This window comes from Neovison vison, chromosome 1 (genome assembly GCF_020171115.1).
Source record: "Neovison vison isolate M4711 chromosome 1, ASM_NN_V1, whole genome shotgun sequence".
Lineage (NCBI taxonomy): Eukaryota > Metazoa > Chordata > Mammalia > Carnivora > Mustelidae > Neogale > Neogale vison.
In genome coordinates this window covers 111,882,430-111,910,204 of record NC_058091.1, presented here as the reverse complement: position 1 = coordinate 111,910,204, position 27,775 = coordinate 111,882,430, and the positions used below count along the sequence as shown (strand labels likewise).

General features: G+C 38.5%; 1 protein-coding gene across 1 annotated transcript in view; it reads left to right on the top strand.

Annotated features, from left to right (window-relative positions):
• The window catches only part of COL9A1 (collagen type IX alpha 1 chain), a 93,851-nt gene that overhangs the window by 47,471 nt on the left and 18,605 nt on the right, over window positions 1–27,775 (top strand). Inside the window, exons 19-33 of the mRNA XM_044253899.1 lie at window positions 2,481–2,534; window positions 4,943–4,996; window positions 7,942–7,995; window positions 9,433–9,486; window positions 9,631–9,684; window positions 9,820–9,873; window positions 10,285–10,338; window positions 11,319–11,363; window positions 12,456–12,509; window positions 12,616–12,669; window positions 21,221–21,274; window positions 21,882–21,953; window positions 22,519–22,554; window positions 23,442–23,486; window positions 24,811–24,843. Coding sequence (XP_044109834.1) covers window positions 2,481–2,534; window positions 4,943–4,996; window positions 7,942–7,995; window positions 9,433–9,486; window positions 9,631–9,684; window positions 9,820–9,873; window positions 10,285–10,338; window positions 11,319–11,363; window positions 12,456–12,509; window positions 12,616–12,669; window positions 21,221–21,274; window positions 21,882–21,953; window positions 22,519–22,554; window positions 23,442–23,486; window positions 24,811–24,843 — 771 coding nt within the window. The remainder of the gene's footprint in view (window positions 1–2,480; window positions 2,535–4,942; window positions 4,997–7,941; window positions 7,996–9,432; window positions 9,487–9,630; window positions 9,685–9,819; window positions 9,874–10,284; window positions 10,339–11,318; window positions 11,364–12,455; window positions 12,510–12,615; window positions 12,670–21,220; window positions 21,275–21,881; window positions 21,954–22,518; window positions 22,555–23,441; window positions 23,487–24,810; window positions 24,844–27,775) is intronic.

Genomic DNA, 27,775 nt, shown 5'->3' with positions numbered 1-27,775 from the left:
ATTGCCATTTAATTTTCTGCATTTCTGTGTGTGTGTGACAAGCACTATAAGGTATAATCTATAGAACAAGAACATGGGTGAATTGAAATGTGTAATAAAGAAACAACAGGAATAGATTTTTATATAATATTATGCACATAATATTAAAAATGAAGAATTTTTCTCATGATTAATTTTACAATTTAAGACATTCATTACTACAGGACATGTAAGGCAGTATATTTCTGTAAAAAAAAAACTTGTGAGAGGGAATAATAATTTTTTTTCAGAGTCAGTCAAGTGATCTTTCTGTAAGAAACAGCAGTTGGATTTCTTTTCAGAATATACTAACATTTTAAAGTATATCAGAAGTTATAAAATTAATATCAAAAAATCAAACAATAATTAGCTAGAAAACAACACAGAAGAAGATTCCATTGGCAATCACCACCAAATAGCCAAGATTTAATTTAAACATTTAAATATTCAAATATTCAAATTTAAATATTCAAAACTAACATGAGGAAAAGAACAAAGCTTTATTGAAGGAAAGTAAAAGATTTGATTAAATAGGGAGATACATTGAGTTCCAAGATAGACTCAGTATTGTAAGGATTCTAGTTCTCTCCATATTAATCTTTTAGTTCAGAGCAGTCCTAATATAAAGCAAGTAGTTTTTTGTGAAGATCTTCCAGATATTTCTAAAGTTAATCTGGAAAAGCAAACATTTAGGAAAAACTGAAAGATAAGAGTAACCATAAAAGAAAAACAAAGGTAAAGGAATTCTATCTGAAATTAAAATGTATTATAAAATTTCAATAATTAAAATGTGATATTGACAAATTTGTACAACAGATCAGAAGAGCAGAGTAGGAAATCTAGAAACAAGTATATTCATAATTTACTATATGTTAAAGAAAGATTTTCCAGCCTGTGTGGGGAGAATCTTGCATTCAGTAAATGATATTAGAGAAGGTGAGCAATTACCAGAAAAAAAGAACATGACAGATATCTTTTTTTAAATTTAAATTCAGGGTAAATACCCAGTAGGTGCAATTGCTGGGTCATAGGGCAGTTCTATTTTCAACATTTTGAGGAACCTCCATGCTGTTTTCCAGAGAGGTTGCACCAGCTTGCATTCCCACCAACAGTGTAGGAGGGTTCCCCTTTCTCTGCATCGTGATCCAAAGGGGCACGTGCACCCGAATGTTTATAGCAGCAATGTCCACAATAGCCAAACTATGGAAAGAACCTAGATGTCCATCAACAGATGAATGGATAAAGAAGATGTGGTATATATACACAATGGAATACTATGCAGCCATCAAAAGAAATGATAACTTGCCATTTGCGACAACATGGATGGAACTAGAGCGTATCATGCTTAGCGAAATAAGTCAAGTGGAGAAAGACAACTATCATATGATCTCCCTGACATGAGGAAGTGGTGATGCAACATGGGGGCTTAAGTGGGTAGGAGAAGAATAAATGAAACAAGATGGGATTGGGAAGGAGACAAACCATAAGTGACTCTTAATCTCACAAAACAAACTGAGGGTTGCTGGGGGGAGGGGGGTTGGGAGAAGGGGGGTGAGGTTATGGACATTGGGGAGGGTATGTGCTTTGGTGAGTGCTGTGAAGTGTGTAAACCTGGGGATTCACAGACCTGTACCCCTGGGGATAAAAATATATGTTTATAAAAAATAAAACAATTATTAAAAAAATTTTAAATTCAGCTAGCTAACATATAGCACATCATTTGTTTCAGATGGAGAATTCAGTAATCCATCGCTTGCATGTAACACCCAGTGCTCATCCCATCACACGCCCTCCTTTATGCCCATCACCTCTTACCCGATCACCCCAAAATGATAGATTTCTACTTTATATTTTATATTAAAATCAATTAAAGGTTTCTATTTAAGAAGTTTAACTATAGATTATAGCAGAAAAATACAGATGAATATTTATATATTCAGGAGGTGAAGAAAGCTTTTCTGTGGGAGACATCAAAGGTATAAGCCATAAAAAGAAAGACTGATTTAAATGCTTTTTAAAAAATTATATATGGTAGAAAAATTATAATAAGAAAAGTAAAAAATGAAAATCTCAAATAAATAATATTGTAGTTGATGGAAAAGTTTGCATACGATGATCATATTTTCCTAGTTTAACACCCCCCTCCACACATACACACTGAGAACATGAATATATATATGTTCTCTCTCTGTTCTTTCCTCCCCATTCACCCCTTTATAAAGAAGTGTCTAAGATGTTACTGATAATTTATAGTTGAAAGGTGGGATTTGGGTGACTTATTTGTAAACTTCTCTGTATTTTCTGAATGTCCTACAATGAATATGGATTACTCATATAAACGAATTTAAGAAAGTATGGTAACATAACTCAGGGGATGCCAAGTGAATTTCAGATGTGCTGAGTTATCTATCTATGCTCATTTGGTGGAATAACACTTGGCGTGCTTTTCTGTTGTTTATTAGGGTGAAGAAGGGGACCAAGGGGAACAAGGAGAAGTTGGAGCTCAGGGACCTCCAGTAAAGTATTCTTTAAAAATATTTAACTTGGATATGCAAATATTCTTTTTTCACGACTAACGGAATATTTTCTGTTTAGCGTTTGGATTAATAGTATTGCATTAACATATTTTCCCACCAAGCCAGCATTGGGAGTTTACCATTTTTTCAAAATAGGAAGAATCCACATTGTATAGTCAAGCACCATTTTAACAGAAAAATTTTACCTACAATAACGTATGTTCATTTACTAGATTTTAGGGCTAGGCAATCTGAAAGCAAATATTGAACACAAGAGGTTGATATATGTCTTTTATATTCTATGGTACTTTCACATGATATAGAAAATTTCATGTACCCTGAATATGCAGAGGTACCTCAACCACTGGATTTAATGTACCTTATGCCAGCATATAATCATTATAATTAGAACATTCTTAATTGCTTATAATCAGGTCTCTTAATAAAAAGTTAATCCCTTGTGCTTTGGCAGATTGCTGCAATTAATTATACACACAATGAGGTAACTTGGGACATTGCCATACTTCGATTTAAAGTGTTTGCTACATCAAAATTTACATTACTTTTGTATACAAAAGTAGAATTACCACACTTTTTTTCTTGTCAAGATGAGTAGTTAACAATTATGGAAATAATAATTTCTGAATATTCATTGAACACTGTCGCTAGCTAAGGGACAGGCTCAGGTCAGGGAGGACAAACATAGGGCCACCCTTCCTTGCCCTGCTCTGCTCTTCCCCCAAACAACTGGCCTCTTACGAAAGAGTTCAGGGAGCTGTGTAGATTAATACTTACCCCAGAGCTGAAAGAAATTCCAGCTAGAGGAGATGAATTTGAGCATTTGTAAGAAATGGTCACTGCTTTTAAGCCACATGAGAACTTTAAGAAAACCTGGAGGAATACAAGGTGTTTATTTCAGAAGCTTGTCTTCCCTGAGCCTTTGAAAGGAGACAATAAGGAGATGGCTCTATTTGGTAGGAGAGAGATAGAAATAGTATGAGAGACATATGCTTTTTTTTTTTTTTTTTTGATCTGATGAAAATTTAGTGGGGACCTAAATTATTTTTAAGCCATCCCCCAAATCCTCAGAACAGGGTTTTGCAAGCAGCATTTAAAAATGTTTTCACAGATTAAGGATATCTGTTGGGTCCTGCCTGGCTCAAGTGATCTACTGGGGACTATTGTTAATGCTTGCTGATGTTCTGATGTTTGGCAGTAGGCTTACCAAAATGTTTCTATAAACTTCACAAATGTTTACTTTTTAAATGTACATCTATAAAGCAATGCACAGATTTTTTTTTAAAGCTATATGCTTTTGGAAACATTTATACACAAGCTTTGTCCTTCAAAGTAGTCACCTTAAGAGATAATACATGGCATTCTCATGTCACTGCCATTGGCCCAAATATTTTTGGAATTCTTTTTGTAGAATTATCTTCAGAAAGAGCAGTTTGAATCTGATATGGCCACATTTTATATCTCAAGTGGTTATCCTGTGCTGCATAATCTTACACAGTCAGGTCATTCCTAACTGATCTACACAAATTGTGACTTATCTGGTCGCAGGCCCAGTTGGCCAGAGAACTGCCCCACTTACTCCAAGGGAGAGCCCAAGAGAATGACCGGCCTAGAGCTACTTGATCTGAAGCCAATCACAGCACACCGTTAGCTCTACCTTCCTGAAGGGGCATCTACCTGCTGCTGTTCCCAGGAGAACACGTAGGCTCACTCTTTACAGGATCCACTCCTGGAGCCCTGCTGCTTCAGTATTTGAAGAAGATTCTAGAAATCACACTCACAGCCTTATTTTTAGGCTTACCCACTCCATTGCCCAAGATGGGGTGAGATGGATTCCTGCTGCTCCAGGTGGGAATGTAGAATGCCCTACGGGTGGTGTAGTGACTCCCAGTGGTCGGTAGAGATTTCAGCTCTATGTACAGTCAGAAGCTTTTGTGGACCCCGGAAACTGAATGGCCTTTGACGGCATACATTGGTGGGGAGAAATTAACTCCAAGGTTTAAAATCACAATCATCTTACATGTAACTAAGTTACAAATCATGAAGGAAGTAGAAATGGCAATGTATTCTGTACCTGAGTTAAAAAGTAAGTCAAAATACATGATTGTGGTTTTCTTATGATAATGATGTTTACTTTTTTGTCATCATTAATTGCTTTCCCTCCGGGTTTGTGTATGTCTTCAGAGTTTCAGAAGAGTGTTTAGCATCAGAAGAATTCTCCTTGGATTTTTTTTTTCTTTCTAAACTAGAAACATTTGTTTACATGATGTTACTATTGCTTAATGTTACCTTTGGTTATGTTAACATCCTTCTGGAGCAACTTTTGTGATGAGATAAATAAGTGTGTGCTTCAACTAAAACAATTCACTGTTCTTTTCTTTCCCCCCCAGGGAGCCCAGGGATTAAGAGGCATCACTGGCATAGTTGGGGCCAAAGGAGAAAAAGTAAGATGATGATGATAGGATATCAAAATGTATAAATATTTAAAAATTTTCCCATTTAAAAATATCTTATTTTCAGTAACATCATTTTTTAATTTCTTATTTGCTTAGTAGATACTTGGTTAAAGTTTTCACATTTCTGTTATAAACATAGATGACAGAAGTGAGTAGTATGTGTGATACTTATGTACTATATATTTTAAATTATCTTGGTAGATAGGAATAAACAGGGATGTTACCTTTTTATATCTTCATCATTATTAATAGTTAATACTGGAAATCAAAGCAAAGACAGGAGAGGATGGAAAGGGAGAGGCAAGAGAAGGCAAGGTCTCCTCAAGGACACGAGGGCCATCCATGGCTTTCCCTCCAGGCTGATCGCTGAGCTCTGTCCCCAAAAAGAATACTCCCTGTACTTCCAACCTGCCCTTAGCCCAGTCTCAAAAACCAGATTCTCCTACCATTTCCATAGCAAGGCACTGTGAGATGGTGGGGAGATTCAAAAAGGAAAAAGGACTTCAAATTTGTTATTCATTGGGAGAAACAAATGAGTAGATGGCTAACTACAATGTAAAAGAGACACATAAATTTGAGGGCAAGTGGTGTGAGGGAGTGGAGACAAAGGAGTGACCACTCTTGGTCAGGGAACTGGGAGGGCTCATGAATGAGGTGGCATTAGAAGAATGCCAGGCCTGAAAGGATGACGTGCTCCCATTGGTGGAGGATGAAGAATGGGAAATGCTTGGCTGAGTGAAAATGAAAACAGTGGAAACCTGAATGTTCCTGTTGTGCTCAGAAATGTTTTTCTCACTGTGTGTGTGTGTGTGTGTGTGTATGTGTGTAGGGGTGTGCCCAGCTTCTCTATCAGATTTTTAAGAAAATGGTTGCCACTTAGTATATTAGGAAAGCCAGTTTGTGGGTTCCAGGAAAAACAATAAAAGCACTTTGCCCACTACCACTTCTGACCCTTGCCTCTTCCTCTTTAGAACCTCTATGGCTAATTTGCTTCATTTCGCACAGAAGCACAGAGACTTTCATTAACAGCTAAGAGGGAATAACTTGCACATTGTAGGTGCTCAATAAGTAAATTTAAATTTTCCTAAAAGAAATAAACATTTTTGGAAACAGAAGGAATTATTTTGTGACAGATTCCTTCAACTTCGTTTTTTTTCAGCCTTGTTGTCCCTTCTAGGTATTCTCATTCTGCCCGTTTTACTCTTCCATTTCCTCTAGAATATTTCTTTTCTAAAAATACTGTTTTTAAAAAAATTTTCATGTTTCTGTATTCATATTACCTTAAGTAATATTTTGTGTTTATCTCCTGTTATTAGAAATAAACCCCATTTATTTTGAAGTTGCTGATACCTAGGCCTTTGTTTTTTCTGGGTTTAAATCATGTCAAGTATGTGACCTCACACTTTGAAACTGATTACTGTTCTTGATATGCGCTTTATTTGAGGTATTTTTTTACTTGGCATTTTTCAAAATTTCTCATTTCCTTTGAGTTCTGTCAAATTGCTTTCAATAACAACAACAACAACAAAAAGCAAAAAAAAAAAAAAAAAAAAGCAAGCTCTTCTCATGAACTCAGACCCCTGGAGTGGTTGCCTAGTAACAGCATTTTGGGTCTGAGCTCATGCTGAACAGCAATAAGAGAGAGTGAGCGCATCACAGCCGATTCTGTAATGCAAAGGTTGGGTTCCTCGCTCGCAACGCAGGGTGAATGATGAATTCAAGGTCTTTTTTGAGTCTTCCAAACCTCTTCTTCGGTGAATGTAAAATGCTTTCTGCTCTGCTCTAGTTTTTCGGGATCAAAGAATTTCAAGGCTCTGTGGTGCTTCTGCTTCAGTGGTGTTCTTTCTTTGATTCTACCTTTTCTGAACCTTCTATCAAAGGTTTTCTAATGCTTAAATCTCACTACAGATGCTGTCTGCCTGGTTTTCTTGGCCTGACATCCATCCTGCACTCTTTTGACTGTTTTCCATTTATTTTATCATCTCCTTGTCTCAACCCTATTCATTAGGAAATGGCCTGTTGACTTCAGTCACCCTTTTGCCTTCTCATTCACTTAGCAGATGAGAAAAAGATTTGAAGAAGGGAGTTGTATTTTGTCAGGTAGCATATGTAGAAAGCACCAAAAAAAAAAAGCCTCCATACTTTTGTTTTAAAATCACAGTTTGATTCTTATTATTAACTGAGGAGGTGATATTTACAGTATAGCCAGTCACAACTGATTTCAAGATAATTAGATTTATAAAACTCTAGTTTCCATCCCCTGGTAGGACAAATCTGTTGTTAAGAAAATAGATGGATTATTTTTATATAAACAGAACCTAATGTCTATCAAGGATGGAATGGGGGATACTCAAATCCTTATTACGATTCGTTCTTCTAAATCACATGACTGGACTTCAGATTGTGGATCTTGGCAGAAATCCAGCATCACGGAATCCTACCCAGAGCTGTGGCTGCAGCACAGTCCACGACAACTGCTGTATTCTCTGGGTGGCTCCTTGGTCTTCACCATTCATGAAAAAGCACAGGAATCCTGAGAACCCTGGAGGGTAACTACCCAACCTCCTCCCATAGGTTTGCCAACTTCCCTTAATAGGGATCAGTGTTTTTAGTTCATGTCATCAATCAAAAATGGCTGCAGTGTGAACTTAAAATATCCAGAGTGGTAGGAAAGATCGGCCGTCAGTACTCTTGGTGGGATGAGGAGACGTAAACTTGTGTTTTCATATCTGAGGTTCCAATGGAATACTCCCTGGTATAATATATACAGTGATATATTATATATGATGTATAATAATACACTGATGTATACAGATTATATTCCAGGCACAAAACCTCCTTCTTAATCTGGCTATTAAAGTTCTATGGAAAGACCGATGTGCCTTTTAATGACTGATTTCAATTTCATTTCTTTATGCTGTTTTTTTTTGCAGGGTGCTCGGGGCTTAGACGGAGAACCTGGGCCTCAAGGTCTTCCTGGTGCACCTGTAAGTAGTTTTCCTTTTACCAGACCCAATGATAGGTTATTTAGCAATGATTGGCCAGTGATAAAGTGCTATATGTGTGTGTGTGTGTGTGTGTGTGTGTGTGTAAGTGTCTTTTACATGTGAATACAGTGGAAAAATGGGCAATAGTTTCTATATTTATTTAAACAAATTTTAGTTAAGATAAGCATCACTTCCTTGAATAAAGAGAAATGTTCTTTTGCCTTGACGAGGGTTTTTGTTTTTCAAGTAGGTGAAGTCAAATTGTTAAGTTTTATGTTTGCTGTGTTTTCCTTTTGTTTTAACTACCAGGAAGTTTAGAGTCACAGTAACTGTCTCATTTCAGGTTCTTGCTCCTTTTCTATGATTTTTGATCTCTATATTTTCTGTATTTCTATATTTCTCTATATTTTCTATATTCTATATTTTGACTGCTATATGTACATGTGTCATTATTATAGGCTGCCTCATACCTTTTCTGGAAATAAATAAGCCACCCATGTAATAACCACCTTTATCACCAAAAAAGTAGAAAAGGTAGAAAGACAATAGAATTTTCAATTATCAAGCTCCTATGGCCCAGTGGGGAAGACAGAATATAACTCTGTCATACGTTAAAAGATCCAGCGCTGGAGTATGTGGTAGAGGTACTGCTGGTAAGAGGAGGATCCTAGAGGCAGGCTCAAATGGAAAGCCATTCTGGGTGGGAAAGGAGCAGAGTACCGGTGATACTCTGTGATGGGAGTAATTGGTGGTCATGGGGTGTGTGTTGTCTAAGAGATTGTTACTGCCTAGCTTGGAAAGTTTCTGTTGAGAAGATGAAATTGAATAGATAAAGTACGATCACATTGAAGAGAGTGTTTTATGCCAATGTGAGCAATTTGAACTGATCTGATAGCGACAGGAAGGCATTTGAGGTTTTAGAGTAGTTCTGCCGTTCAACAAAAGCTATATTTTAAGGAAGACATATCCTCTCATCTTTTACCACCTATACCGTAAGTCAACATTAGCCAGATAATTTTGACAGAAACCGTTATTATTGCCGGGAGAATGAAATAACATGGAAAAAAGATTGGCAACTCACCCAAACCTCAACCCGCCATGATAGTCAATGAGTTTAGCTGATAATGTAGACATAGTTACTGATGTTAAGATTACCTACAGTACGGATCTTAATTTTATTATACCTATACATCAAAAGGGCACAGAAGCTTTACACATTGAAAATGAAATAAAAAGACATGTAATTCTCTATCATCCCTATCCCAACATAAAATTTTAAGATGGTGTAATTTTTATAAATGATTTCTTGAGCTAGGCACCCATGATAGAGCAAAGCACTGGAATGAAAGAGCAGTCATAAGGTAATATGGATGGTGCTCTCTAGTTTCAAAAGTCTATCAATAAGTAACTCTTGCTTTTCATTTTATTTTCATACAGGGTGACCAAGGACAGAGAGGACCTCCAGGAGAAATAGGTCCCAAGGGAGATAGAGTGAGTTCAGATTAGTGTTAATCACTATAAACATTGGGCTTACTGGTGTCCTCTACTGATTATGCTTATCTCTTTGATGTGGCCAAAGTGTCGTGATGAATGAATGAGCCTGTCTTGTCTCTCCTTTCCCCTCTACCCTGCAAGGGGCCTCAAGGTTCTAGAGGAATTCCTGGCCTCCCTGGAACCAAAGGAGACATGGTATGTCCTGAGCCGTAGTCACCCACCACATTTTTTGAAGGGATTATTAACTTGTAATAAAACTTTAGAAAATAATGAAGGGAAGAAGAATGTGACTGTCTCTAAGACACAGTGTGTTTCTTTGTGTCTTTTTAGGGCTTGCCAGGTGTGGACGGCCGTGACGGGATACCTGGAATGCCTGGGACAAAGGTAGCTTTTGTAACCCTGGCAAACCGAGCCCAGCATTTCCATTACTACATGACAGGGAGATTTACTCAGCTGGTTTTGGCTTTTTTCCTCCGTGTTTTCATCAAATGTCACCTCAGAAATACTTTTAGACTAGTATGTTTACTTGGTTTTAGGAACTCGGTAGAATTGCCCTGTCGATGAAAGCAGCTGAAAGAGATTGGGCTTTTTGATTTATTTTATGTTCTAAGTCCATCCGCCCTATCCTGTACCACCACCTGCCCCTGCCCTGAACGGGATCATATCATAAAAGTGCGCATAAGGTCACCTGTAGGGAGAATCCTTCTACACAGAAGCCCTGTGTCCTTTCTTTACTTGAAAGACTTAGAGCAATTCACACGGGTTCAATGATGCAATAAAAACTTCTTTTCTCAGGGTGAACCCGGGAAGCCTGGGCCTCCTGGTGATGCAGGATTGCAGGGCTTACCTGTGAGTATTTGGGTCTTTAAATGTTTACTGATTTAGCTGAGTATTTGGAAAATATGAATTTTAGAGAGAAACAAATAATTGGCTAAGTTTCAGGAAGATACATGATGGCTTAGTTTTACATTTTTGTAATTTTATGTTTTATACTTTTTTCCTGAATAAGGAACTCTTTCCTAATAACTATACTAAGCTTTAATTTGTATTTTGTATTCTTCTCCTCTCTTTCGTTCACTCAGTCTTTCTTCTCTTTTTACTAACTCTGAGCTGTGGGCCAGGAGCGCATACTCCCTCCTCCTTTTCACCAGTTTTGAAGTTCTTGTTAGCAGAGTTGAGCCATAAGGGGCTTGCGAGTATGCTCCCTGAACGATGTGAGGTATCAGATACCATTTTTTTGATTGCGTGCTATTTTGAATTATTCAAGTTGGTGTTTCCCTGCCTTGATGTGGCTAGAGGGTAACGTGGATTATACAGATGTATCTTGGAGACAAATGTTTCAAGGTAATAAAGAGATACTTGGTCATTTGAGGACTGGCCTCAATTTATTATCTGACATTTTAAAAATAATCAGTTACAGAACATTAGGACTCCCATTAACACCGAATTTTAGTTCAAGCCGGCATTCTGCCATTCCGCTTTTCTACTTCATCGTTAACGTTTCAATAGGTCTTTGTTTTGTTATTCAAGCTCCCCTTGACAGATGATAATGTGGAAATTCATGCTTGAAAAATAACTTTAGTTTAGAGATAGGATTTGCCTAAGGGTGTTCAGACTTAACAAGCCACATAGAGTGAAGTGTAATTCCTTCTAAACTGTGGGTAGTTCTAGAACTGTTCAGGATTTGGGAACTAGGAAGAATCTCTCTCCCACTAAAGCTTTGGCGCTGTCACGATTCCCTCAGCCCCTGGGCAGTGTGCTGGGGGCAAGGCATCTCATGGATTTTCCGCTGATGTGATTCAGCCCAAGTTCTGTGTGCCCTCTTTTAGGGTGTGCCTGGGATTCCTGGGGCAAAGGGTGTTCCTGGTGAAAAGGTAAAAGAAGAAAATTTTTTAACTAGTACTTTTCTGTATTTCTCTGGTTTTTTTTTTTATTAATATGTTTTATTTATCATTTTTAGTATTTCCAACCTGCCTTTTATTTTATATTCGACTCTAAGGAGAAATTTTTTGAAAAGGCTCTTTTAAGGCCTCGAATGCTAATCTCTTTCCTAGCTGCAGAAAGAATACTTTGACAAAGTGTTGCTGATTAGACTTCCTTCCTGGAAGTGTCTTCCTTCGCCAGTATTAAACAGAGACAGTGTTATTGCTCTTCACCATTTAAAAGAAAGAAATTATGATTAAGCTACAGAAATCATGTCGGTGAATATTACTAACATGATTTTGCTTAAACAAAATAGACATTTTATTCTCAAACTGATCAACCAGTGCATAGAGTGCAAACATTAAAAACAATAGGTGAAGGAAAAATTGAAGGGATAAGATATAGCTTTACTTTAAATAAAAGGGATGACACGTGAGTAACGTAGAATTTGGTCACCACCAGGTTATATGGCTACGGTCTCCGAGCCTGGGGCCCGCAGCATCTTGAGCAGGGATGCTTCCTCCCAAGTGACCGTGAGAGACGGATAGTGGGGCTGGACCCCCAGACTTGTGCTTTCTCTGGAGCTTGCTGGCGGCGTCCCTTCAACAGCCCTTCCTCCTGTTCCTCATGTTCACAGGATCCTTCTTAATTTTAATAGTGTCAGTGCCAGGGAAAAGAGCTCCAAGAAGTTTATTGGAGATAGAAATGGTAAAGGAAAGACACGTATAATTAATATTGTGAGGAAAGAAAAACCTTCTTCCTGTCTGGGTAAAGAGCTTCATGTATTGACATTTGACCTTCATTTTTTTGAACATTTTTTTGATACCTTTACTATACTTCAGGGAACAGCAGAACAGTATCCTGATCTAAAGAACTTTAATGTATCCCGCAAGCAAGAGATTCTATGTCCTCCCAAATTCTCAATGTGAAACTGGGAAATTAATACTATTCAGGTGTAAGAAATGCCCAGTCTGGGTAAGACAGGTTGCGGATTTTGCTTACTTGCTGTATGAATTACTTTGGATGTTGCATTTTACCTTTAGGGTAACACAGGTGCTCCTGGGAAGACTGGTCAGTTGGGGAATTCAGGCAAACCGGTAAGATGACATGAGCTACCTTTCCTTACGTTGTCACTCGTTGTAATTACTCAGCAGAGAATCAGGGAGTGTTAATTTTTTTCTTTCCCTGCCTTCCTCATAACAGGGCCAACAAGGGCCTCCAGGAGAGGTGGGACCCCGAGGACCCAGAGGGTTTCCTGTGAGTACTCCTTTCCTGTAGAACCTTCTGAAGTGTCTTCTCAGGGTTTTTTCTGGGTGTCCTTCCAATCATTTATTCATTTATCCATGAATACCTTCTCAAGTTTGAGACAGTGAAATGAGAATGTCATTTGTGAATACAATCTGCTTTTTAAGTATTTTTAAAGTATTTTTAAAAAGCATGCGGACCCCTTGTGCTCTTATTTCATACTGAAGGAAATATTCCAGTGTGGTTAAAAAAAAAAACAAAAAAACATAAAAAAACCCAAAACAAAACAGCTTTCCTGAGATATATTTCATATACCGTATGAGTCAACCATTTAAAGCATACAATTCATTGATATTTAAGGCATATTTCTAGAATTATACAACCATTGCCACAATCTTAAAACTTTTTCCTCACCCCCCAGAAAAGAACCTCTGTGTCCACTTGTAGTCACTCAGCACTTCCCCACAGTCCTCTCAGCCTCAGCAACCACTAGTCCACTTTCTGCCTTGACTTGCCTGGTCTGAAAATTTCATAAAGAAAGAATCATGCAGTGGGTTTTTTTTTTTTTTTTTTTCAGTGAATGGCTTCCTTCAGCATGTTTCAAGGCTTACCTTCTTTCTTCTTGCTGACTAATGTTCAGTAGTATGGACGTACCAGCGTTCCTTCATTCTCTCATCTGCTCTTGGACATTCGGGTTGCTTCCACTTTTGGACCATTATAAATAATGGTGCTGGGAACATTTTTCTACAGGTTTTTTGTGTAGACACATGTTTTTATTTCTCTTGAGTAGAGCACCGAGGAGTGGAATTTCTGGGTCATGTGATAACTCTATTTAATCCTTGGAGAAACTGCCAGACTTCTTGTAGTCTGAGTTTGTGTGTCTGTTTTGCTGCCAACACAGCAAATCATATTGTTTCACTAGATACACTTTAACCCTTAGAGAGAAATGGATTAATTAAATATTATATACTTAATGTCAGCTCTAAAAAATTCTCTTTGGCCTTCAGCTTAAGTTCTTATTTTGAAAATCTGCCGGGTAACAAAAGGAACTCCAAGTGAGAACAGAGAAACATTTCCAAGTATTGTTACTTTTAAAGCATTTCATGAGCGTTGAATGACGATTTTCATGTGTCAAAGAAGTGAAATATTCCAGGTGTCTTGACATAAGAGGCGAACTCTTCCATTTCTCACAGATGTTTGTCAACTTAGCTCTATCAGGTGGTTTCTAGAAGTTTCTCTGCAGCCAGAGAAACTAGCCAATGCTCCTCATTATTCTCCTTGTTCACTCACTGCTCAGTTATCCTTTTCTTCTGTCTTGCTTGAAGCCTGTAAACTTCTAATTAAAATAATTTTTAAAAATTGATTGCCAAAACAATGAGTTTGTAGCTAGAACATATTCATAAACAGTGGAGATGCTACATGACTGGTCCGGAAAGATTTAACAGTGTGGGAGAGAGGCATTGGAACTTTGAGAATGTTGGCTATTAGGTGTAATATTCACTTTATAGAGCAGAGAACATAAAATTGAAGGGGCACCTGCTGTATGTCAAGTCCATGCACTGAACACAAAAAGTAACACAGTAGAGAAAGCTTGGCCCATCATCAGTTAAGTGCTAAGGGATGTATAAAGACCTAGAGGCAAGAACTGCAGAAGGAGATGGGGTGGGGGTTCCGTTCTCTCATGTGAGGGGAGGCAGATCTGTGGTGACTATGCAAACTTTGAGCCTGACTCGGGTTTTGATTTCTGAGTTCCTGTAAATGTCCAGATTCTCACTGCTCCAGTCACTGTGGCTCAAAGCCTTGATCTTCTTCCATCATTTCCACTCTCCAATAGGACCTGTTCTTTCTTCCACCTCCTTTTAAAAAGATTTTGTTTGAGAGAGAGAGAGAGAGAGAACAAGCAAGGTGTAGGGCAGAGGGAGAAGCAAACTCCCCACTGAGCCAGGAACCTGACTCAGGACTTGGTTCTGGGACTCTGGGATCATGACTTGAGCTTAAAGCAGACACCCAACTGACTGAGCCACCCAGGGGCTTTCTACCTTCTCCTTTTAAAAGTCTCTTGTATTTGACTCTTCTTTTCTAAGCTCACCTCCACCATCCCAGCTCAGATCATTAGCTGCTGCTTGGATTATCAGGTGTCTCCTGATTTGCCTATCCATGTTGTCTTTCCTTCCCTTACCAGTAGTCCCCAACAAGGTACTCCTGGTATGTTGGCTGGCATAGTTCTATGTTCCCCGGGATTCCACCCTAGAACTCCAATGGGGTTCCCACAGTCATGGTGACAAGAGTGTCAGACACAATGTCAAAGGCCTGGGGAATGGCAGTGGTCCCAGTCTGCACATATTGGTCTTTTCAGAATATAACTAGATCATTACTTCTTTATTTCAAGATCTTCAGTGAATTTCCACTAGCAAGGAAAGGAAGTACCAAATCATGAACTGTTTATCTGGTAGTTCTATGTCTCCCTTGTGTCTTGCTCAAAGCCTGTGTTCAAGTCATGCTGGACTCCATGGTCATTTCCAATTAGTCTCTGCACTTCTCAGCCTGCTTGTTTTCTTTTGTTACACTCTGCCCTTAGATGGTTTCCTTCTCTGTTTCTCTGACTCAGCCGCCCATGTACGTTTTTAGGTGTAACTGCAATGTTAATTCAACAGTGAAACCATCTCTGTTTATACCCTATGCCCCAGATAGAAGTTCTCTCTCTATTCTGAACCCTGTAACCCCGGGCCCTGTTCACTCCATGCTGTGGGAACTGCAGGGAAGCAGGGACACTCTGATCCACCTTTTCATTCCCTACATCTCTCCCCTCAGGGCCTGTTACAAGGCGGAGCTCAATAAATATTTCTAAAAGTGAATTGAATTGGAGGTATAGTAAATCTTTCTATGTTGCTTATGTTGGTAATAATTGACTTCTCGCCTCCTATAAATTTTACAGAAAAGTGCACGAGAGGTTGTAAGCATTACGGTTCTGAGCAGAGCTTTAACACCAAATCTGCTCACTGAAAGATACGTTTGTTCTTTCATCTTACATCATTACATTTAGTTTCATAGATAAATTCACACATTTTCAATGATTCCTCCCAAGTTTTATCAGTTTTTCCTGTAAATGTCAAGTTGAAAAGCTGAGTAGAAAGAGTGAAAACCCATTTCTAATGTGTTCTACTAATGGGCCAGGACTAATTGGAGCACGTCTTTGAAATTAAGTGGTATTCCCCTTTCAAATCATTGTTCTAGCAGCTTTAGCCAGTGCCACAGCAAAACATATTGGAGGTTTTTTAGTCACCTCCAGTGATTACATATGAGCACGTATCTTCACCACTTGGATCGTGCTTCAGGCTTTCTTGCTCACACTCTACTGGTTTATACGTGGATCTGGGTGACTCCCGTTTACAGCAGGAGAATGCGGGGGGCCTTGAACGCCATGACTCCTGGTCCATTTCCCTCGTTCAGGCTTCCCAGTACTTGCCAGGACTTTTGATGAGTGAGCTGTGTTTGCTCTGCTCTCATGATTCTGGCTGGGATCAGTGCCATGCTGATCTACTTCCAGTTTTCTGAAGATGATACACTCCTGAGTACAGAGCCGCTCTCAGTTTCTCTTGAAGTCCCACTCCATCCTATCCCCACCGGCTCTGAGCACAGAGATCTCCAAACGGTGCGTTGCTGAATGATCGGTACCGCGTTCCTGTGCCACCCAGGACATGGAATATTATCCCTGTTAATAATTTGTGAAGCAGCTGTGATGGTTGTAGATTTTGATTTCCCTCTGTATGTGAGGGAATACCTAAACCTACACCAGAGAAAAACAAACCGTACAATGCTGCAAAATGGACTAGATTTTTAAAGTACCTTTGTGGCTGACCTAAAAATTATCATTGTGGCAGGACTAATATGACATTCCTATTTAATATGAAGATGGGTTTGTAAAAGCGACAATCTAAAGAAATCATAATTGATCTTCTGCGTTAATCAGCATCCTTTTTCCCAGAGAGAGGCACTTAAGTATATAATTCAGACTAAGTATGACGATTTACAATTTCTCACTTCTAAAATTAGCATGGTACTAAGAATAATGTTCATTCTTCAGCTAGATAGCATTTTGGGTAATCAAGCAAATACAACCACCATCACAATCTACAGCACAATGGAATAAAATCTAAATTTCTTTTTTTCTTTTTTGCAAAATACTTATGACAACACACATATAATGAAGTAGATTTTTTCTGTGATATTTTAAAAGTCTAGTAGTTCCATTTTAAAAGGAAGACTTAGAGATGGAATTATTTGTCTGTATTCATTGAAATGGGTTTTACAAAATAGTTCTTGGTACTTGTTTATAAAGAAGGTGCCTTCTTGGGTTGCCTGGGTGGCTCAGTTGGTTAAGCATCTGACTCTTGATTTCAGCTCAAGTCATGATCTCAGGATTGTGAGATTGAGCACCACATTGGGCTCCGCACTGGTTGTGGAGTCTGCTTGGGCTTCTCTCTCCCTCTCCTCTGGCCCCTTCCCACCTCCTCTCTTAAAAAAAAAAAAAAAAAAAAAAAAGGAAATTCTTCTTGGTGATCAGAGATCTTGACAGAAACTGGAGAAATGAAGACCAGAGACTTGTTTTTTTCCAAGAGCTACTTGTATTTTTAAAGAAACTTGGGAAATTTGAAAGACAAAGAACATCTAATTAAAGATTAAAATACTTAATTTTCACTGATTTCTATAGTTTTTTTTTTTAAGATTTTATTTATTTATTTGATAGACAGAGATCACAAGTAGGCAGAGAAGCAGGCAGAGAGAGAGGAAGGGAAGCAGGCTCCCTGCTGAGCAGAGAGTCCAATGCGGGGCTCGATCCCAGGACCCTGGGATCAAGACCTGAGCTGAAGGCAGAGGCTTTAACCCACTGAGCCACCCAGGCGCCCCTGATTTCTATAGTTCTTGAATAAAAATAACTAATGCTTCCATAGTGCTTACTATGAGACACATACTGTTGTAAGTGCTTTATGTATCTATTCAATCCTTTTGAAAACCCTATGAGATCAGTACTGTTTTTATCCCCACTCTACAGGTGAGGAAACTGAGGTACAGAGAAGTTGTGGGGCTAGAGCTGGCTGACATTGTGGAGCCAGTCTTCAGACCTGGCCGGGCCTCCGTGCCCCTCCAGTGCCTCGACAGCTCAAGTCAAGGCTCTGCAGGATGGTTTTTACTTGAAGTTAGCTTGCTCAATTTTAATGGTACAAGACATATTTAGAAAATTTAAAATTTTGATGTTTGGAATTTTTGTAGTGAGTATTTAACAAAAGTCTAATTTAAAGCTGGTGAAGACAAACACACACAATGTAACCCAAACAGATTCCTGGGTCTGACCTCCAAATCACAGAATAAAAGTCTAAGGGAGAGGGGGGAAGACAGGAAGGAGGAAGAACAGGGACAGGAAGTGGTGGAAGACGTCTTGTGAAATAGATCCCTAAAACATTCTTTGGGGGGATTCTGAAGCACAGCCAGAGTTGGGAATCACTGGTAGAGGGTCTGCAGTTTTTTTTAAAGCCTCGATTGGCTTCTTAAGTAGGGAGTGGTTGGCAGATGTGTGTGAATATGCTGGAGAGAGATATGGTGGCACGGAGCATCCAAGAGGGGAAAAAAAAAGTCTTTTATTATGGCCCTCAGATTTTTAATGTTAGGATTTTGCCTTTTTTCCCTGGTTCTTTACAATTCTTTTGTTACCAATCATAACTCTTTTTGTCACGGGGCTTGTAAATATTAGCTACCGGGCAGAAAAACGATATCCCTACAAGTCTCCCTTGCCCACATCTGAGATTATGCTTATCGCCACAGCTGTTGAAACACAGGAGATTTACCATTTGTAAGTTTAGCACACCTGTGCTTACAAGGCCATGGTTAATTGCTCCCTGTAACATGTGTTTAGTTTAACCTATGTTTTTAGAGATGACTATTTATATCTTGATCATTCATGTTCATCTTACTTACATCTTTTTAGAGTACATAGAAATCATAGGAATGACCATTAGAAAATCTTGTCCAAACACTTTATTCATAACTGCTTGATTATTGTTGTGAAAATAAACATTACCTTCTTCAACCTTGAGATGATTCCTAGAAATACCTGCATTTAAAATAGTGAAGAATTTGAAGAATGGAAGAAAAAAAATGAGGAACACATGCAATCTATTAACTAACCGTGGAGTAAATGCTTTTAATTTTACTGACCCTCTAGTCCTGTACACGGGCTCTCATGGTTTTAGAAGGTCAGTGGAACAGGCTGTCTACACTGGGGTTCTGAGCCATTCATACGTGTTGCCAAGGGTTGGAAGACACTTTTTTTTTTTTTTTAAAGATTTTATTTATTTATTTGACAGAGATCACAAGTAGGCAGAGAAGCAGGCAGAGAGAGAGAAGGAAGCAGGCGCCCTCTGAGCAGAGAGCCTGATGCGGGGCTCGATCCCAGGACTCTGATATCATGACCTGAGCCAAAGGCAGAGGCTTTAACCCACCGAGCCACCCAGGCGCCCTGGAAGACACTTATGAATTGACAAAGAGAGCTAATGAAAGAGAAAATAAGATACCAGCAGAGAACATCTTTGTCTTGGCAAAATAATCCCATCAAAAAATGAAAAGTCACACAATCCTTTATTTTTATTTATTTTAAAAAAATTTTTTTAATGACTTTATTTATTTATTTGAGAGAGAGAGAGCGAGAGCCTGAGAGGAGAGAGGTCAGCGGGAGAAGCAGTCTCCCTGCCGAGCAGGGAGTCTGATGTGGGACTCAGTCCCAGGACTTCAGGATCATGACCTGAGCCGAAGGCAGTCACGTAACCAACTGAGCCACCCAGGCGCCCCACACAATCCTTCATTTTAACTTAGCTCTTTGGTTTGTGAAAGAGAAAAAAAGTATGTCAGTTATCTTTATTTTGGCATAATGGTTCATTTGTTTGGAAGTGAATATTTGAGGTTGTGTCAAGAACTGCTTTCCTCTTCTGATATCATTAATTAGTTTTCCCAATGACTACTAATTATTCTGTGAATTAAAGTCATATTAGCCCAATGACATTTAGGATCTTCATCAAGAAGCAGTTCAGAAATTATTTGAAAATGCCAACAGAGCAGATATACTGAAGAAAATCTGTCTTGAACTTTCAAGTGGCTGGGCTAAATTAATGGGGTAGAACCCAATCTTTATATTCATAGATGGATAGAAGAATCTATCACAGCAGCTGGTTTTCATCTAGTCTTACATCTTTCCAGTGCCCATCCTCACAGGACTCTGCTCAGGCTTCTAAGCTGCTCACAAGGGTTAAGGGCCGATGTATCATCCAAACTTACACAACTAGGCAGGTTGCCTATATAAAATTTTTTGAAAAGTATTAAAGAGCATTTCATTTAAATCACCTATAAGTCATTTGAGACAAGTGCCACTTAAGTATAGCTCAAAGCTAGAGACTTGTAATTTGGCAAACATTTCTTAATCCTTCAAAGAAACTGAAAATTCAGAAAGATAATGGACCTTGATACTTGGTTCAACTTAGAGATAAAAGAATAACATAAGGGCCAGATCAGATAATCTTAGCAGGAACATTTATAAATATCAAGAATTAATATGAAGTTATCATGTTATTTTAAAGTAGAATGAACTCAGAAGACTACTTTCATTTTTACATATACCGTCCAGGAAATGTGATTATTTATCCAATAACCTTGTATTCAGTTTAGCTGAATATGTGTTAGAAACACATATTCAAGCTTTAAAACAAGCTTTTATCAGACTGCATAAAACTGTATGAGGTTCTTGGGGAAAGAAATTGAAGAATTCATGTGTCTCCTTTTCTCAAAGGGCTTAGAGATTCAAATAAAGAATTGAAATTGACTCACAAAATGGATGTTGCTTTTGGTATATTTTCATTATAAATTGTACTTTCCAAAGTTTATTTAATCTTTGAGACATGTTTAGAACAAGAATAAGTAGAACAAAGAATTTTGTATGTCAGAAACTTTGTAAATTTCCATTATGTCTGTCTTTTTGAAGTTGCATTAGTAATTTAAAGGCAAACATCCCTGTCCTGTTTCTCTTTTTTTCCCCCACTGTTTTGCAGTTCAAGATCATTTGCCAGATGCTGCTTTAAAACATACTGTGGGCCTGAAATTTACTGTGTTTTAGGCATTAGGTGGAGTTCAAAATTGATAGACCTTATACCTCAAGAACATGTAATCTAATGAGAAGATAAAACATGTACGCAGATAACCATAATATAAGCTACATAGTGATTCAGATGCTGAAAATTACTAATTGTCATTTCACATAGATGCAGCAGACACTGTTTTTATCTAAGAGGCCGTCATCACAAGGAACAGCATTAACACATTCCCTGAATGATAAATACTGCGGGGGCTACAGCGGTTTTATGTAAAGGTCTCTGCCTTCATTCGAAGATGGGTAGAATACCTTGATGTCTTTGATGTTTAAACAAAAACCTGCGTAAAGTGTTATTTTTACTCACATAGTAATTGAGCATTTGCGTTTTGGCAAACCAGCCAGTTGATGGTCCTGTTTGTGTTTCTCCAGGGCAGCAGAGGAGAAATAGGACCGGTGGGACCCCCAGGGCCACCCGGTAAACGGGTAAGTAATAATTCCAGTCTCCAGAAGTTTATTGGCTTCGTACAAAACACAATACATTTTTTTTTAAATAAGCAAGGAGAGAAAAAACAATGTACAAAAGGTGATTTAATCGTCTTTACTTGATTCCTGTTGTTATGGGAATGCATGGAAATGTAAATGTGAAGTTTGAAATCATGTCTAGGATACCCTCCGAGGGAATTTACGTCAGTGTGGTTTGCAGCACACATTTTGAAACCAGGAGACCGGAAGTGCCTCTGGTTGTTCTTGGAATTGAAGAGAAGAGGGCGTAAATGCAGCCTTTTACTTCTTGAGCCCAACTTGTTTACACAGGGAGAGAAGCCGCACCACGGCAGGGAGGCCCACTGAACGAGCCCACTGTTGGGAAGGGTGCAAACCCAGGAACTCCGCGGTGGGACCCACGGGGTGGAGGGGCTGGCCTGTTTTTTTCAGAGAGTGTGGGAGAGAGGCAGATTTGAGGAGCAGAGTTAAATCAGCCCCAGCATGCATTTATTTTAGACGGGAGTCCACACACCCAAGGTTGTGTGGGCCTCATGTGATTGCCATGTCGTAGTTAAAGGTGAATCTGGAGACACTGTTTATTTTTCAGGGTTCTCCTGGCAGTCCTGGCCTCCCTGGCTTGCCTGGCCCCCCTGGCCTTCCGGGAATGAAAGGCGACAGGGTAAGATATCTATCTAACCACCCCCCAAAGTTTCTTATTTGCAGGTTGAGTTTGCTTTCGGCACAGTGGAGATTTTTTGTAGCAATTATCATAGTCAGCTATCAAGAAAAGTATCTTAAATTACTGAAAGTTGAGATTAAGAAGAAGAAAAAAAAAGCAATATAATAAATGATCAGCAGGAAAATATAAAAGTTGAAAAAAGTAAAAATGCCAGTTGTAGTCATACTTCCTGTTCAGTTTTAAATTTACATTCCTACTGATCCAATTTTCTGTGGATGTGATCAGAGAACATCACAAGTTGCCAGCTTTTGGACAGCTGTCAGTTTCTCCAGGCCTTACCTGGCTGTTCCCAGGTTGTCATCCTGATTTTTTTTTTTTTTTAAGTGGGCTCCACGCCCAGCCTGGAGTCCTGTTGTTAGGTTGTGGGAGAGGAGCAAGTCCTCATCTGTCGCATTATTCATACTTGCCCTTATCTACCACCCTGAGAAGGAAAGTTGGTTCATTTGAAATTATAAAGTGGAACATGTCAAAATACTGAAAAAGTATTATGTTTTATTCATTACAGGGAGTTGTCGGTGAGCCTGGTCCAAAAGGTTTACAGGTAGGTCTTAGAAGAATGTGAGATGCGGACAGTGATGTGCATGGAGGTGCCTCACCAGCAGGGGGCACTGGCTGGTTTAGGGGTGTGAGGACTAGGCTGGAGGCCAGCTGTGTTTCTCAATGTGCTTCACAGTGAATGAAAGCTACAGTTCAGTTTGGTTTATAACCTTATCTACTATTTTAATTAGCTGGAGCTGATAATGACTCTGCCTCTGAGGGCACACATTGAAAAGAGTGTCCCTCTCTCTCATTCACCAGGTTGGCTTACTTGTGACCAATGGAGCCTTCTATTAGCTACATCATCATATATTTTTTTTAAGCTTTTATTTATTTATTTGACAGAGAGAGAGAGAGAGAGATATCACAAGTAGGCAGAGAGGCAGGCCGGGGGGGGGAAGCAGACTCCCCACTTAGCAGAGAGCCCAATGTGGGGCTCGATCCCAGGGCCCTGAGATCATGACCTGAGCTGAAGGCAGAGGCTTAACCCACTGAACCACCCAGGTGCCCCTACATCATCATATTTTATGTTTTTCTGTATCAAGACCTTAACAAATGAACTATGAACATGACTTAGAGTTATTCCTTTTTCTGGGTTCCTTTTTCTACAGTGAAAGCCTTTTCTCAAGGATTACCTCATTATAAAATTGCCGGATACAGTCATTAATCCTTAACTTCAGAAGAAACTCAGCCTCACCCGCTACCTTTTCTCTAGGCTCTTTTCAGTTTTGGACTAGCCACTGACAGCTGCACTGAAAAGCCATTGAGTGCATTTTGTATTTCTGTATGATCTGGGGGGCACTGTGGGCACTTGGGAATGCTTATCAATATGGACAGGTTAAAACTGAGGCAAGACAGTTCAAGAATGTGACTTTTAATTTTAATTTTTAGGGTTCGTCTGGTGAAGAAGGTGAAGCAGGAGAAAGGGGTGAACTTGTAAGACATTTTTTTTCTGGTTAATGATGAGCCCTGCTGATTTCTAACTACTAAAAATATAATTTTTCTTTTCTCTGATGCTGTTATCCTCCATGGCTTCTTTAGTAGCTACAGTGTTTCTTATATAAACTAATAAATGACTCCCCAAGACTGTAGCCAAGTTCAAGTAAAGCAGAGGGTAAACATCCCAAAATCGATAGCCTTGGCCTTAAGCCTTTGGAGAACAAAGTGTTCTCTTATAGGTGGTGACTTTTCTGTGGCTTTACCTAGACATTCGAAGTGATTCTTAGAGGACTATAGAAAGTCTATGAATAGTGCCTATTGTGGAAACAAAATGAATTTTATTATAGCTAGAAAGCTGTGGTTCACAAGTTTGACCATGGGTATTTTCTGTCGGCTTAAACTTCCCAAAGAAGTGACCTCCATCTCCAGAGGATGTTGCTGCTAAATCTCCAGGAAGGTAGCAAGAATGAGAAAAAATTATCTTTCTGCTGGGAGTACTACATCTGTTGGCTCATTTTTGACACAATCTAACATGATCTAATGTGGGAACTTCTGACTGGTCCTTTGGAGTGGTGACCGATTTCTCATAAAACAGCTCCAGAGAGCACTTTGTGCAGGAAAAAAACCCCTCATAATGTTGTTTTATTCAGATTTTCAGGATTTAGAGCTAATATAAATGTAATATCTGAATTAGGCAAAGCTCTCTATTAAGTAAATTTGAAAAAAGATTATTTTAATTTTATTTTCTGTTAAAATGTTTTATTTTGTGGGCTAAAAGGATGTTTTAAATCATCGTTTTGTGGTGGAGATGAACTGATATGCTTGAACTTAAGCTGAAATCATATCTAGAATTAAGGGTGGGAGACTTATTTCCAAGTGTTCTTTTTTAAGTATAAAATCAGGCATTTTTGGTTTGATAGAATTTTGCAGATGAGTTTTACAATACTGTTAGAGTTTCAAAAATGAAGTCATCAGGTTTAAATGTCTACTCTATTTTAAAACAGTATGCTAGTTTAATGTCTTTTGACTTATACATTTTAAGTCTCAACACTTAGCATTTTAGACCTGGTTGGAGTCTTGCAGAGCTCCGATTCAGCCCTGTTATTTAATAGATATCAGTCAAAGGCTAGGAGGTTACAAAGCTCACAAAGTAACAGAAGTGGACTAGAATCCGAATTTTGAATCTCATTTTGGTAGTGCCAGAGTTCATCTCTTCATGTTTTTCTATAGATTTCAGCAACATAATCACCTTTTAAATGTTTTTAGTAAACTATCAAATATGAATGCATTGTTCTAATATAATTTTGTTTTATTGATTTAGGGAGAGATAGGCTTACCTGGGCCAAAGGGATCTGTAAGTACAATGAACAACAATGCTATAAAAAATTAAAATATCAATAAAGCTATAGAAAATGCAATGCTCTGCTTTATGAAATCACTATAAAATTCAATTCTTAAAGGACTTACCTTCAAGGAGATTAATTTATTCTTTAAGTAATGGATTCATCCCAGGTGGGGGAGGCGACCACCTCATAACAGTGTAAATGGATCTGCCTTTTGAACAATCCACTCTAAACGAAGTTTTTATCATAAGTAGCTCAATGAGTATACATGGTAATTTCTTTCACAAATGAGTCATTTAAAAAAAAAACTGATTTATCCTTTGTGGTGACAAGAGTATAAATGAATTTTATTGGCACTCATACCATTGCAAATATTTCAGTAATTTTATTAATCTCCCGTGTGTTCTATTTAGCGAAGTAACATAAAGTCATAATGCATAAGAAAATTTAATAGACAGTTGTTAAAACTAGAAAATGATCATTTCATTCATGATCTTACAGAAACTAAGCTGATGTCCTTCAAGATTAGATTATTCAGAATTATAGAACCCATAATAGAACCAATTATTAGAATGAAATTTTTAGAACCGAGTATAGAACCAATTAGAGAACTAGCAAACCTGGGATGATTCACTAACTTGAAAGGAACGCACATTTAATACAGTAAGAAATGCAAGAAAAATTTAAGAGAGTATAAGGGAAAAAATGAAGCGCAGACCTTAACCTCAAATGCCACCACCACTAGCTTCCATTTAATCTTTTCGTCCTTACTATTTCTGGAAACTTTTCCGCTCTTCTCTGTCCCTATACAGCACATTATGCTCATAGCAGCCAATGTGATCTAGAGAAAAATATAAAGCCCACCATTTATCCCTCCTCTGCGCAAACCCTTCAGGAATAACATTTGATAGAATAAAATCAGACCTTAGCAAAATACACAGTCTTTCATGAAGTGGTCTCTGCCTTGCCAACCCCCTCTCTGCCCATCTGGAACTTTATCTGTTTGCAGTTGTTTTTACTTGGCAGGCTCTTTAATGCCTTGTGCTGTTCTCCTAGCCTGGAACACTCTTCCTCTTTCCTTAGAATAGCTACCTCCTACCTAGGCATGTAGCCCGATCCTCAGCTCAACTCTCCCCCGGAGGACTCCCGCTCCCGGCTCGGGTGTAGTGCCATCTCTGGGCTCTTTACCTACCCCTGAGATGGAAACCGTTCTGTTGTATTAACTCACCTGCTTACACACTGCCTCTAAACACCACGGACAGTCTTGAGCTTGAAGTAACATCTTTACACCCAAGAATCTTTGACAGGAATAGTTTAGGATTGAGAAAAAATTGGGAAGAGTAAACCTTGATAGGTAATAGAAATTTGGTAATAGAAATCCTACCTCACTGCCTAGAAATAATTGATAATGTTCAATGGTAAGAATTTGTCATAAGAGGAAAAAGTGAATGAACAATGCAGTGGTCAAAAGGAGTTAATTTCATTTAAATTTGGAATTAACGCTTGATTTGTCACCTCCCTTCCTACCCCTCTCTTCTCTGACACCACCCACCTACTGCTGAGGCAGCTGAAATGTGCTGTCCCAGAGTCAGGGAGATACACTTTCACTTTGCTCAGTGATCTCAGCAGAGACAAACCTGAGAAGCAGGTGACGTCTGTCCCCTAGTTTCTACTTCAGTATAGCACTCAACTGAGGTATTCTTTCCAAAGACCCGGGGCCCTGGAGATATACTGGCCATGTTGGCCCTTGATGTCTTCATGGAAAATGTCCTGTTGGTATTTCAGACATCGTCAACAAGATGATAGATTCTGATCTGGCCTCCTTTGTTCCTCTGCCAATTCTTTAGTGCACTTCTAAATTCATTTTGGCTTCTCCTCAGGCTTGTTTTAGAAGCTGTGGTAGTTTTATACTGCAGCTATCTGACAGGTCCACAGCCTCCACAGCACATCCGCAGCTCACTCTGCTGACACTGTCTTTTGGGAAGTCTTTGAGGCCATAATTTCTTCACAGAAGTAATTCTGACAAGTTGACTCAGATGAGTATCAATTTTTTGCATAAAGAAAGATTGGAAAAAGCCTACGTGTGAAGCTTTATTCAGACGCATCTAGTGAGAGCCCGGCGTCATCACCTTCTTCCCTTCAGCTTAAAATCTGACCGTTTGGAAGAGTTAGCTCTTCCTAGGTAAATGTTGCAAATGAACAAGGAGCAGGATTAAGTTGCTTTATGAACTTTATCTTGAGCCCTTGTGCTCTTTAATGCCTCCTGTCCTTTTATCTTCTCATTTTTGTTCTATAAACAAGGGCACATTGTAATTACTATGTTATAAATTCTACCAGAGGCAGTTTAGCAGAAAGTGAATTAATTTAGTCTCGTTTTAAAACAGTTATTGTAGATGGCGACTTTTAAAAATGCTTTTAGTGGTCTGCTATCAGAAAAAAAAAATCTAACTGGTATAAGCTTTTGTTCAAAGGAAACAATTGGTTTATTTTTTCACTTCTTTAATATTTAGATTTTTAACTTCCTCAAGAGTCAGTTAAATTACGGACTCGCTCTTTTTGTTCCAGTATTTTGAATGTATTTATTTTAAGTGCAGCATTTTAAAGGTGGCATTTTAAATGTTTTTAATTAATGTATTTTATAATTCCTGGATACATCTGCTTCTTCAAATTCTCTAAAGTGTCATAAAGCTAAATAACTTATGTCCTTGGAAATAACTTTATGTTTTCTATGTTGGTGATATACAAAGTAACATGTCTTGTATGAACTCAGTGGCCTTTTTGTGGCCAGAAAAAACTTCACAAGTCTTACTAAAAACTAACTTGTTCTTAGGCAGTAGCTTAAAATATAGAGAATGTAGTTTTAAAATGCATTATTTCAATTAACATTTTGAAATAACAGCTATACCAAAGAAAAAGATTTTGAAAAACTTTACTTGAACTGGA